The 12,309-nt window shown below is 50.6% G+C and overlaps 1 protein-coding gene across 3 annotated transcripts in view; it reads right to left on the reverse strand.

The window, feature by feature from the left end:
* Positions 1-9,997: 9,997 nt before the first annotated feature.
* The window catches only part of LOC129820684 (uncharacterized protein KIAA2012 homolog), an 83,512-nt gene continuing 81,200 nt past the window's right edge, over positions 9,998-12,309 (reverse strand). For all 3 annotated transcript variants that reach the window (XM_055877529.1, XM_055877530.1, XM_055877528.1), the window contains 3 exons: positions 11,821-11,993; positions 10,744-10,963; positions 9,998-10,327 (listed from right to left, as the gene is read on the reverse strand). In XM_055877529.1, the coding sequence (XP_055733504.1) occupies positions 10,144-10,327; positions 10,744-10,963; positions 11,821-11,993 (577 nt within the window). In that variant the 3' untranslated portion in view covers positions 9,998-10,143. The remainder of the gene's footprint in view (positions 10,328-10,743; positions 10,964-11,820; positions 11,994-12,309) is intronic.

Below are 12,309 nucleotides of genomic sequence, written 5' to 3' on the forward strand. Positions count from 1 at the left end.
ACTTCCTGCATTTCGGCTGGGGCTTTTTACTTCCTGCATTTCAGCTGGGGCTTTTGGCTTCCTCCATTTCAGCTGGGGCTTTTTATTTCCTGCATTTCAGCTGGGGCTTTTGGCTTCCTCCATTTCAGCTGGGGCTTTTGGCTTCCTCCATTTCAGCTGGAGCTTTTGGCTTCCTCCATTTCAGCTGGGGCTTTTGGCTTCCTGCAGTTCAGCTTCTGGTTCCTAAGAGAGTGATAGCACAAGACTTTAAAAGCAAAAAGAAACACATAACATAACAGTATTAATAATCTGTTAAAGTATGCATAACTATTTATGCAAAGCAAAACCAAAGTTGGATAACATGACAATTCCCATTCTCTCTTCGCCTGAATCTATGCCTTCGGGATACTTTTCTGCTGGGTTCCACAAAAATGAAGGCCCTAAAAAACCTCATCTTCCCCCATCCGGCCACAGGTTCCAAAAGGTGTTTCCAAGCCATGTCATTTTCACTTTGTTCCCGTTCTCCTTCCTCCTCCATTGCCACCTGATATACATGTGCGGTGGCCTTAATCAACATTACCTCATCTTGAGGTTACTCAGCACTGTATATACGTTTCAACATCAATGTCCTCAGAAAATGTGCGTACGGCCAAGTACATTACTAAGCTGCCTGCCATCCAGGACCTCTACACCAGGCGGTGTCAGAGGAAGGCCCTAAAAATTGTCAAAGACCCCAGCCACCCCAGTCATAGACTGTTCTCTCTACTACCGCATGGCAAACGGTACCGGAGTGCCAAGTCTAGGACAAAAAGGCTTCTCAACAGTTTTTACCCCCAAGCCATGATCTGTGAGCTGCTCTGACAGCTGGTGCTTAAAGTTAGTGAGGGAGATAAGAGTCTCCAGCTTCAGCCATTTTTGCAGTTCGTTCCAGTCATTGGCAGTAGAGAACTGGAAGGAAAGGCGGCCGAAGGAGGAATTGGCTTTGGGGATGACCAGTGAGAAATACCTGCTGGAGCGTGTGCTATGGGTAGGTGCTGCTATGGTGACCAGTGAGCTGAGATAAGGCAGAGCTTTACCTAGCAAAGACGTAAAGATGACCTGGAGCCAGTGGGTTTGGTGAAGAATATGAAGCGAGGGCCAGCCAACGAGAGCATACAGGTCGCAGTGGTGGGTAGTATATGGAGCTTTGGTGGCAAAACAGATGGCACTGTGATAGACTGCATCCAATTGATTGAGTAGAGTATTGGAGGCTATTTTGTAAATGACATCGCCGAAGTCAAGGATCGGTAGGATGGTCAGTTTTATGAGGGTATATTTGGCAGCATGAGTGAAGGATGCTTTGTTGCGAAATAGAAAGCCAATTCTAGATTTAATTTGGATTGGAGATGCTTAATGTGGGTCTGGAAGGAGAGTTTACAGTCTAACCAGATACCTAGGTATTTGTAGTTGTCCACATATTCTAAGTCAGAACCGTCCAGAGTAGTGATGCTGGTCGGGCGGGAGGGTGCGGGCGGTTGAAGAATTATTTTTCAGGTAGTGATATCCACTTCTTGAGAGTAGTTATGGTGCCTAATAATTTGGTCTTGTATTACCTTGTATTAGATACAAAACTAAAGTGTCTGCAAATATATTACTGGAGAATACGGGTGACCTAATGTCTTATACCGGTGTTACGCCTCACATGTCCCTGTTGTTGATAACACACGGTACTAATATGATTCACAGTTGTCTTCTTATTTCCACATAGTCACGGTTCCCCACCCCAATAGGGCATCAACCAACCTCTTTCCTTACTGCCAATACACACAAACCATGTTCACACAACCCTCCTAGGTATGCAGTGCTCGCAGCACCTAGTCCTACCGGTGGTATTTACAGGTGGCCTACTAAATAAACTCAGGCTTTTCTAGGTCTGTATCCTATCCAATTGTTCAGCCTACGATTATCATCTCTCCAAGATGTCAGAATGTGACGTGTGTAGGAACTGTACCTTGTTTCTGGTGCTGGCTCCTGTTTCACTGATTCGGACTCCGTAGTTCGACTGTAAATCGGGGTGAATTCTGCTCGCAGCGCCAAATGTAAAAAAAAACTCACGGACGATTATTAAAGCTCAAAAGAAGTTTATTCACCCAATGGGCAGATGAACAGACCAAAGACATGTTTCCACCAGAACAAGTATATATACCCCCATGTAGGTGAAGTTGCCTCGTTCCCTGTAAACATCTTTATGGCAGGAAGTTATTAAGTGACCTGACCTCCGCCCCCATTCCTCACTAATCCCCAGCTCTCAACCCTTATCAGTGACCTGACCTCCGCCCCCATTCCTCACTAATCCCCAGCTCTCAACCCTTATCAGTGACCACAACCATGTGATGGCCTTTCCTTTACATTCCAGGCCCCTGGCTCATATCCAACCTAACCCTAACCCTAACCCTGGCTCATATCCAACCTAACCCTAACCCTGGCTCATATCCAACCTAACCCTAACCCTAACCCTGGCTCATATCCAACCTAACCCTAACCCTAACCCTGGCTCATATCCAACCTAACCCTAACCCTAACCCTGGCTCATATCCAACCTAACCCTAACCCTGGCTCATATCCAACCTAACCCTAACCCTAACCCTGGCTCATATCCAACCTAACCCTAACCCTAACCCTGGCTCATATCCAACCTAACCCTAACCCTGGCTCATATCCAACCTAACCCTAACCCTAACCCTGGCTCATATCCAACCTAACCCTAACCCTGGCTCATATCCAACCTAACCCTAACCCTAACCCTGGCTCATATCCAACCTAACCCTAACCCTAACCCTGGCTCATATCCAACCTAACCCTAACCCTGGCTCATATCCAACCTAACCCTAACCCTGGCTCATATCCAACCTAACCCTAACCCTAACCCTGGCTCATATCCAACCTAACCCTAACCCTAACCCTGGCTCATATCCAACCTAACCCTAACCCTAACCCTGGCTCATATCCAACCTAACCCTAACCCTAACCCTGGCTCATATCCAACCTAACCCTAACCCTAACCCTGGCTCATATCCAACCATGTGATGGCCTTTCCTTTACATTCCAGGCCCCTGGCTCATATCCAACCTAACCCTAACCCTAACCCTGGCTCATATCCAACCTAACCCTAACCCTAACCCTGGCTCATATCCAACCTAACCCTAACCCTGGCTCATATCCAACCTAACCCTAACCCTAACCCTGGCTCATATCCAACCTAACCCTAACCCTAACCCTGGCTCATATCCAACCTAACCCTAACCCTAACCCTGGCTCATATCCAACCTAACCCTAACCCTAACCCTGGCTCATATCCAACCTAACCCTAACCCTAACCCTGGCTCATATCCAACCTAACCCTAACCCTAACCCTGGCTCATATCCAACCATGTGATGGCCTTTCCTTTACATTCCAGGCCCCTGGCTCATATCCAACCTAACCCTAACCCTAACCCTGGCTCATATCCAACCTAACCCTAACCCTAACCCTGGCTCATATCCAACCTAACCCTAACCCTAACCCTGGCTCATATCCAACCTAACCCTAACCCTAACCCTGGCTCATATCCAACCATGTGATGGCCTTTCCTTTACATTCCAGGCCCCTGGCTCATATCCAACCTAACCCTAACCCTAACCCTGGCTCATATCCAACCATGTGACTGCCTTTCCTTTACATTCCAGGCCCCTGGCTCATATCCAACCTAACCCTAACCCTAACCCTGGCTCATATCCAACCTAACCCTAACCCTAACCCTGGCTCATATCCAACCTAACCCTAACCCTAACCCTGGCTCATATCCAACCTAACCCTAACCCTAACCCTGGCTCATATCCAACCTAACCCTAACCCTAACCCTGGCTCATATCCAACCTAACCCTAACCCTAACCCTGGCTCATATCCAACCTAACCCTAACCCTAACCCTAACCCTAACCCTAACCCTAACCCTAACCCTAACCCTAACCCTGGCTCATATCCAACCTAACCCTAACCCTAACCCTGGCTCATATCCAACCTAACCCTAACCCTGGCTCATATCCAACCTAACCATAACCCTGGCTCATATCCAACCTAACCCTAACCCTGGCTCATATCCAACCTAACCCTAACCCTAACCCTGGCTCATATCCAACCTAACTCTAACCCTAACCCTGGCTCATATCCAACCTAACCCTAACCCTGGCTCATATCCAACCTAACCCTAACCCTAACCCTGGCTCATATCCAACCTAACCCTAACCCTAACCCTGGCTCATATCCAACCTAACCCTAACCCTGGCTCATATCCAACCTAACCCTAACCCTAACCCTGGCTCATATCCAACCTAACCCTAACCCTGGCTCATATCCAACCTAACCCTAACCCTAACCCTGGCTCATATCCAACCTAACCCTAACCCTGGCTCATATCCAACCTTACCCTAACCCTAACCCTGGCTCATATCCAACCTAACCCTAACCCTGGCTCATATCCAACCTAACCCTAACCCTGGCTCATATCCAACCTAACCCTAACCCTAACCCTGGCTCATATCCAACCTTACCCCACGATATACATTCCTCCTACAGATACCCATTAACTTCTGGTGTAGAAACCAGACTGTGGCCCTTCTCATTTCGATGGGATAATTAACACTATTTCAAGTTTTTAGATGTTAGAACCCATCAGCCTTGATGACAGCTTTGCACACTCTTGGCATTCTCTAAACCAGCTTCACGAGGTAGTCACCTGGAATGCTTTAAGGAGTTCCCACATATGCTGAGCACTTGTTGGCTGCTTTTCCTTCACTATGCGGTCCAACTTATCCCAAACCATCTCAATTGGGTTGAGGTCGGGTAATTGTGGAGGCCAGGTTATCTGATGCAGAACTTCATCACTCTCCTTCTTGGTCAAACAGCCCTTACACAGCCTGGAGGTGTGTTGGGTCATTGTCCTGTTGAAAAACAAATGATAGTCCCACTAAGCATAAACCAGATGGGATGGCGTATCGCTGCAGAATGCTGTGGTAGCCATGCTGGTTAAGTGTGCCTTGAATTCTAAATAAATCACTGACAGTGTCACCAGCAAAGCTCCCCCACACCATCACACCTCCTCCTCCATGCTTCACGGTTCACGGATTCACGGCTTCACGGATTCACGCACTCTCCTCTGAACAGTTGATGTTGAGATGTGTCTGTTACTTGAACTCTGTGAAGCATTTATTTGGGCTGCAATTTCCGAGGCTGGTAACTAATGACCTTATCCTCTGCAGCAGAGATAACTCTGGGTCTTCCTTTCCTGTGGCGGTCCTCATGAGAACCAGTTTCATCATATCCTCTGCAATAGAGGTAACTCTGGGTCTTCCTTTCCTGTGTCGGTCCTCATGAGAGCCAGTTTCATCATATCCTCTGCAATAGAGGTAACTCTGGGTCTTCCTTTCCTGTGGCGGTCCTCATGAGAGCTCAGGTGGAACACATTTAACCTTTCACATTTTTTCAATGTTGATTTGAATGTCACTGAGAAAACAGAAGGGTGTCAAATAATTTTTCCACAAAAAAAACGTTAAAAATTGAAAGGTAATCATGTTTTTTTTTACCCTTTAAACTCTTGGGAATTGGCCTATATGGAAAGGGCTAAATATAAATGTTTCTTACTGAAGAAATATGAAATAATATGCATAACCAGGGTTGGGCAGTAGCGGATTAGACAAAAAAGAAGTGTAATCTGTTAAATTACCAGCATTGTAATCAGATGAGATGATTACTTATATATATATATATACAGTGGGGCAAAAAAGTATTTAGTCAGCCACCAATTGTGCAAGTTCTCCCACTTAAAAAGATGAGAGAGGCCTGTAATTTTCATCATAGGTACACTTCAACTATGACAGACAAAATGAGAAAGAAAATCACATTGTAGGATTTTTAATGAATTTATTTGCAAATTATGGTAGAAAATAAGTATTTGGTCACCTACAAACAAGCAAGATTTCTGGCTCTCACAGACCTGTAACTTCTTCTTTAAGAGGCTCCTCTGTACTCCACTCGTTACCTGTATTAATGGCACCTGTTTGAACTTGTTATCAGTATAAAAGACACCTGTCCACAACCTCAAACAGTCACACTCCAAACTCCACTATGGCCAAGAACCGTGTGGTTCTTGGCTTGCTTGTATGACATTAGAGCAGGATTTATTATAATCCTCAATGTCTCATCTTTGAGAACACATTGAGTCCTCATTTATTTACAGTATTTCCCTCACGCAGACAACTGATGTGCAGAAGTTGCCCCATTAGGCAGGGATGGGGGCAGGGAGGATGGGGGCAGGGAGGATGGGGGCAGGGGGCAGGGAGGATGGGGGCAGGGAGGATGGGGGCAGGGGGCAGGGAGGATGGGGGCAGGGAGGATGGGGGCAGGGGGCAGGGAGGATGGGGGCAGGGGGCAGGGAGGATGGGGGCAGGGGGCAGGGAGGATGGGGGCAGGGGGCAGGGAGGATGGGGGCAGGGAGGATGGGGGCAGGGGGCAGGGAGGATGGGGGCAGGGGGCAGGGAGGATGGGGGCAGGGGGCAGGGAGGATGGGGGCAGGGGGCAGGGAGGATGGGGGCAGGGAGGATGGGGGCAGGGGGCAGGGAGGATGGGGGCAGGGAGGATGGGGGCAGGGAGGATGGGGGCAGGGAGGATGGGGGCAGGGGGCAGGGAGGATGGGGGCAGGGGGCAGGGAGGATGGGGGCAGGGGGCAGGGATGATGGGGGCAGGGGGCAGGGAGGATGGGGGCAGGGGGGATGGGGGCAGGGGGCAGGGAGGATGGGGGCAGGGAGGATGGGGGCAGGGAGGATGGGGGCAGGGGGCAGGGAGGATGGGGGCAGGGGGCAGGGAGGATGGGGGCAGGGGGCAGGGAGGATGGGGGCAGGGGGCAGGGAGGATGGGGGCAGGGAGGATGGGGGCAGGGGGCAGGGAGGATGGGGGCAGGGGGCAGGGAGGATGGGGGCAGGGGGCAGGGAGGATGGGGGCAGGGAGGATGGGGGCAGGGGGCAGGGAGGATGGGGGCAGGGAGGATGGGGGCAGGGGGCAGGGAGGATGGGGGCAGGGGGCAGGGAGGATGGGGGCAGGGAGGATGGGGGCAGGGGGCAGGGAGGATGGGGGCAGGGGGCAGGGAGGATGGGGGCAGGGAGGATGGGGGCAGGGAGGATGGGGGCAGGGAGGATGGGGGCAGGGAGGATGGGGGCAGGGGGCAGGGAGGATGGGGGCAGGGAGGATGGGGGCAGGGAGGATGGGGGCAGGGAGGAGGGGGGCATCTTCTTGTCACGCGTGGTGCTCAAGTTCAGAACGGCTGTCAGTCAAAACCCAAACTGTGAAGAACAGAACCAGACCTCTGGTGTCGTGTAGAGCGTGTTACTGTACAGCCAGACCTCTGGTGTCGTGTAGAGCGTGTTACTGTACAGCCAGACCTCTGATGTCGTGTAGAGCGTGTTACTGTACAGCCAGACCTCTGGTGTCGTGTAGAGCGTGTTACTGTACAGCCAGACCTCTGGTGTCGTGTAGAGCGTGTTACTGTACAGCCAGACCTCTGGTGTCGTGTAGAGCGTGTTACTGTACAGCCAGACCTCTGATGTCGTGTAGAGCGTGTTACTGTACAGCCAGACCTCTGGTGTCGTGTAGAGCGTGTTACTGTACAGCCAGACCTCTGGTGTCGTGTAGAGCGTGTTACTGTACAGCCAGACCTCTGGTGTCGTGTAGAGCGTGTTACTGTACAGCCAGACCTCTGGTGTCGTGTAGAGCGTGTTACTGTACAGCCAGACCTCTGGTGTCGTGTAGAGCGTGTTACTGTACAGCCAGACCTCTGGTGTCGTGTAGAGCGTGTTACTGTACAGCCAGACCTCTGGTGTCGTGTAGAGCGTGTTACTGTACAGCCAGACCTCTGGTGTCGTGTAGAGCGTGTTACTGTACAGCCAGACCTCTGGTGTCGTGTAGAGCGTGTTACTGTACAGCCAGACCTCTGGTGTCGTGTAGAGCGTGTTACTGTACAGCCAGACCTCTGGTGTCGTGTAGAGCGTGTTACTGTACAGCCAGACCTCTGGTGTCGTGTAGAGCGTGTTACTGTACAGCCAGACCTCTGGTGTCGTGTAGAGCGTGTTACTGTACAGCCAGACCTCTGGTGTCGTGTAGAGCGTGTTACTGTACAGCCAGACCTCTGGTGTCGTGTAGAGCGTGTTACTGTACAGCCAGACCTCTGGTGTCGTGTAGAGCGTGTTACTGTACAGCCACTACGTTCCAATTTTCTAAAACATTGTTGTAACATTTTTTTTTTTAAACAGATAAGTCAATTAAGAACACATTCTTATTTACAATGATGCCCTTTAGGTGCTTATTAGTGTGCAAATGTGCCATTTGTAACCTGTGTATGAGTGTGAAGAGTTATTTTACTGTGATATTATAACATGTATTAATAGTACATAGAGGAATGGTGATGTTCAGAGACTGAAGGACGTGACTGAAGGACGTGACTGAAGGGACGTGACTGAAGGGACGTGACTGAAGGGACGTGACTGAAGGACGTGACTGAAGGACGTGACTGAAGGACGTGACTGAAGGGACGTGACTGAAGGGACGTGACTGAAGGGACGTGACTGAAGGGACGTGACTGAAGGACGTGACTGAAGGGACGTGACTGAAGGGACGTGACTGAAGGGACGTGACTGAAGGACGTGACTGAAGGACGTGACTGAAGGACGTGACTGAAGGACGTGACTGAAGGACGTGACTGAAGGGACGTGACTGAAGGACGTGACTGAAGGGACGTGACTGAAGGACGTGACTGAAGGACGTGACTGAAGGGACGTGACTGAAGGACGTGACTGAAGGACGTGACTGAAGGACGTGACTGAAGGGACGTGACTGAAGGACGTGACTGAAGGGACGTGACTGAAGGACGTGACTGAAGGACGTGACTGAAGGGACGTGACTGAAGGACGTGACTGAAGGACGTGACTGAAGGGACGTGACTGAAGGACGTGACTGAAGGGACGTGACTGAAGGGACGTGACTGAAGGGACGTGACTGAAGGGACGTGACTGAAGGGACGTGACTGAAGGACGTGACTGAAGGGACGTGACTGAAGGGACGTGACTGAAGGGACGTGACTGAAGGACGTGACTGAAGGGACGTGACTGAAGGGACGTGACTGAAGGACGTGACTGAAGGACGTGACTGAAGGACGTGACTGAAGGGACGTGACTGAAGGACGTGACTGAAGGACGTGACTGAAGGGACGTGACTGAAGGGACGTGACTGAAGGGACGTGACTGAAGGGACGTGACTGAAGGACGTGACTGAAGGGACGTGACTGAAGGACGTGACTGAAGGACGTGACTGAAGGACGTGACTGAAGGGACGTGACTGAAGGACGTGACTGAAGGACGTGACTGAAGGACGTGACTGAAGGGACGTGACTGAAGGGACGTGACTGAAGAACGTGACTGAAGGGACGTGACTGAAGGACGTGACTGAAGGGACGTGACTGAAGGGACGTGACTGAAGGGACGTGACTGAAGGGACGTGACTGAAGGACGTGACTGAAGGACGTGACTGAAGGGACGTGACTGAAGGACGTGACTGAAGGGACGTGACTGAAGGGACGTGACTGAAGGGACGTGACTGAAGGACGTGACTGAAGTACGTGACTGAAGTACGTGACTGAAGGGACGTGACTGAAGGACGTGACTGAAGGGACGTGACTAAAGGGACGTGACTAAAGGACGTGACTGAAGGGATGTGACTGTGACTGAAGGGACGTGACTGAAGGGACGTGACTGAAGGACGTGACGTGACTGAAGGACGTGACGTGACATGAAGGGACGTGACGTGACATGAAGGGACGTGACTGAAGGACGTGACTGAAGGACGTGACTGAAGGGATGTGACTGATGGGACGTGACTGAAGGGACGTGACTGAAGGGACGTGACTGAAGGGACGTGACTGAGGGGACGTGGAAACTGAGAGGACGTGGACACTGAAGGGACGTGACTCAAGGACGCGACTGACTAGCATCCCATTTACAGCCCGACCTAAACTTACCCTTACCTTAACCTTAACCATAACCAGTTTGAAAATTCAACATTGGTTTGCTGGTCAGCCACATCCCCTAGTTTTCCCCTTAAAATCTAGGACATGTCTTTGGGTGAGTCTTCCTGTGCTGTGGGGTCCTCAGCCAGCCCCAGTAGTTGTATGAGCTGGAAGTAAGAGTAGACCCAAGCTCGAGAGATGTCCTGAGTCTGTCCCAGAGCCCCGGCCTCCGTCAGCAGGCCTCGTCGGAACTGCAGCTGCTGCTCTAGCATAGCCCTCTGCCTGTGGACGGGACAGAGGGAGGAAGAGATGGTAACACAAAAATATATACTTTTCTGCCTTGATTCATCACATCCTCTCGCCTCCTTCTCAAATCCCATTTTGGATGAGAAGGTCAGAGGTCCCGCCCCTGACCTTATTTTATGTTAGCCAGGCCTAGCACCCTGTTAGCCAGGCCTAGCACCCTGTTAGCCAGGCCTAGCACCCTGTTAGCCAGGCCTAGCACCCTGTTAGCCAGGCCTAGCACCCTGTTAGCCAGGCCTACCACCCTGTTAGCCAGGCCTAGCACCCTGTTAGCCAGGCCTAGCACCCTGTTAGCCAGGGTGCATGGGTCCTTTTTCAGGGAACTACTGGCATGCAAACGTCCCTTCTGCTGTAAAGGATTGGACATGGCAGCAACAATGAAGAGATTGAGATACCTGGCAAACAGTTCAGCTTGTAGTCGTGCCTCTTCTTCTGCCCACTGCGTTGCCGCCTCCTCTCTGCGTTTTCTCTCCTCCACTGCCTTCTTCCTCTCCTCTTCCTCCTCCTCCTGTTTCTGCAGGTACTCTCTCTTCTCATGGTCCTCCATCGCTGCCAGCCTCCTCCTCTCCTCTTCTTTACTCACCGCCTCCTCTAGTCGCTGCAGCTCCAGCTCAGCTGTAGTAGAGTGGAGGGGGCACACTTGTTATATTCAGGTCTGTGTGTGTGTTTGCAGGGCTGGCCCTAGCCTTTTGGGGGCCCTAAGCGAGATTTGGTTGGGGGGCCCCCTACCTCGTGGCAAAATGTTTTAGTGGCCCCCCTCTTGATGGCGGAGAGAACAATTATAGTTTTTAAGTTAATTTCCTGTAACTCGACATTATGCCATGGGGCAGATATCATTTTGCCATGGGGCAGAGATCATTTTGCCATGGGGCAGAGATCATTTTGCCATGGGGCAGAGATCATTTTGCCATGGGGCAGAGATCATTTTGCCATGGGGCAGAGATCATTTTGCCATGGGGCAGAGATCATTTTGCCATGGGGCAGATATCATTTTGCTATGGGGCAGATATCATTTTGCCATGGGGCAGATATCATTTTTTTAAAAGGTTTACAGCCAAATACCTGCAATTCTACACATTTTGCCAAGACTTATGCTGTGTTAATATGATATCTGAGTTAATGACTAAGAAAATCAATGGGGGCCCCCTGGTGGTAAGAGCCCCAGGGCACGTGCCCGGTCGGTATTCGACCATGATTATTACAAGTTTAGATAGCTGGCTAGACTAACTGTCAATCTAAAAATTGTTATCTGACATGGCTAAATTGAGTGAGTGTCAGTGAGTGACATAACAAGAAAAAAACTGCAGATGCACAACCAAATTTCGCCACAGCACCTGTTGTATTCTGCTGTTCTTACTATCAATAGTAAGTTGAGACCCCAACTGAGTTCCTAAGAAAAAGCCTAGCAGCCGGGGGCCCTAAGCAACCGCTCTTATACCTGGGACAGGCCTGGTGTGTGTGGAGTCATTCACCTGCCCTGCGTTCCTCCTCCTCCTGTCTGATCTTCTGAATCATCTCCAACTGTCGTCTCTTCTCCTCCTTCTTCCTCCACTCCCTCTCTTTCTCCGCCTGCTCCCTTCTTATCCTCTCAGTCTCTTTCTCCTCTAACCTTTGTCTCTCTTCCTCCTCAGCCAGCCTCCTCAGCCTGCAGGAAGAGATCATTACTATAAAAAAACATTTTACATTTATAGTCATCCAGAGCGACTTACAGGATCAAATAGGGTAAAGTGCCTTGCTCAAAGGCACATTGACAAATTTGTCAACAAGTCGGCTCGGGGATTCAAATCAGCAAACTTTCGGTTAGTGATCCAGTGCTCTTAACAGCTAGGCTACCTGCCCAGGCCCGGCGCCACGAGGGTGCAAAAAGGGGGCATTGCCCCTTAGTTGGAATATTGTCCTCCATCAGTTTTGTATCCCTATTCTGTCCGACAATCTACCTACTCCGTCATGCCCAGCCGATT

Source organism: Salvelinus fontinalis, chromosome 23 (genome assembly GCF_029448725.1).
Source record: "Salvelinus fontinalis isolate EN_2023a chromosome 23, ASM2944872v1, whole genome shotgun sequence".
In the NCBI taxonomy this organism is placed as follows: domain Eukaryota; kingdom Metazoa; phylum Chordata; class Actinopteri; order Salmoniformes; family Salmonidae; genus Salvelinus; species Salvelinus fontinalis.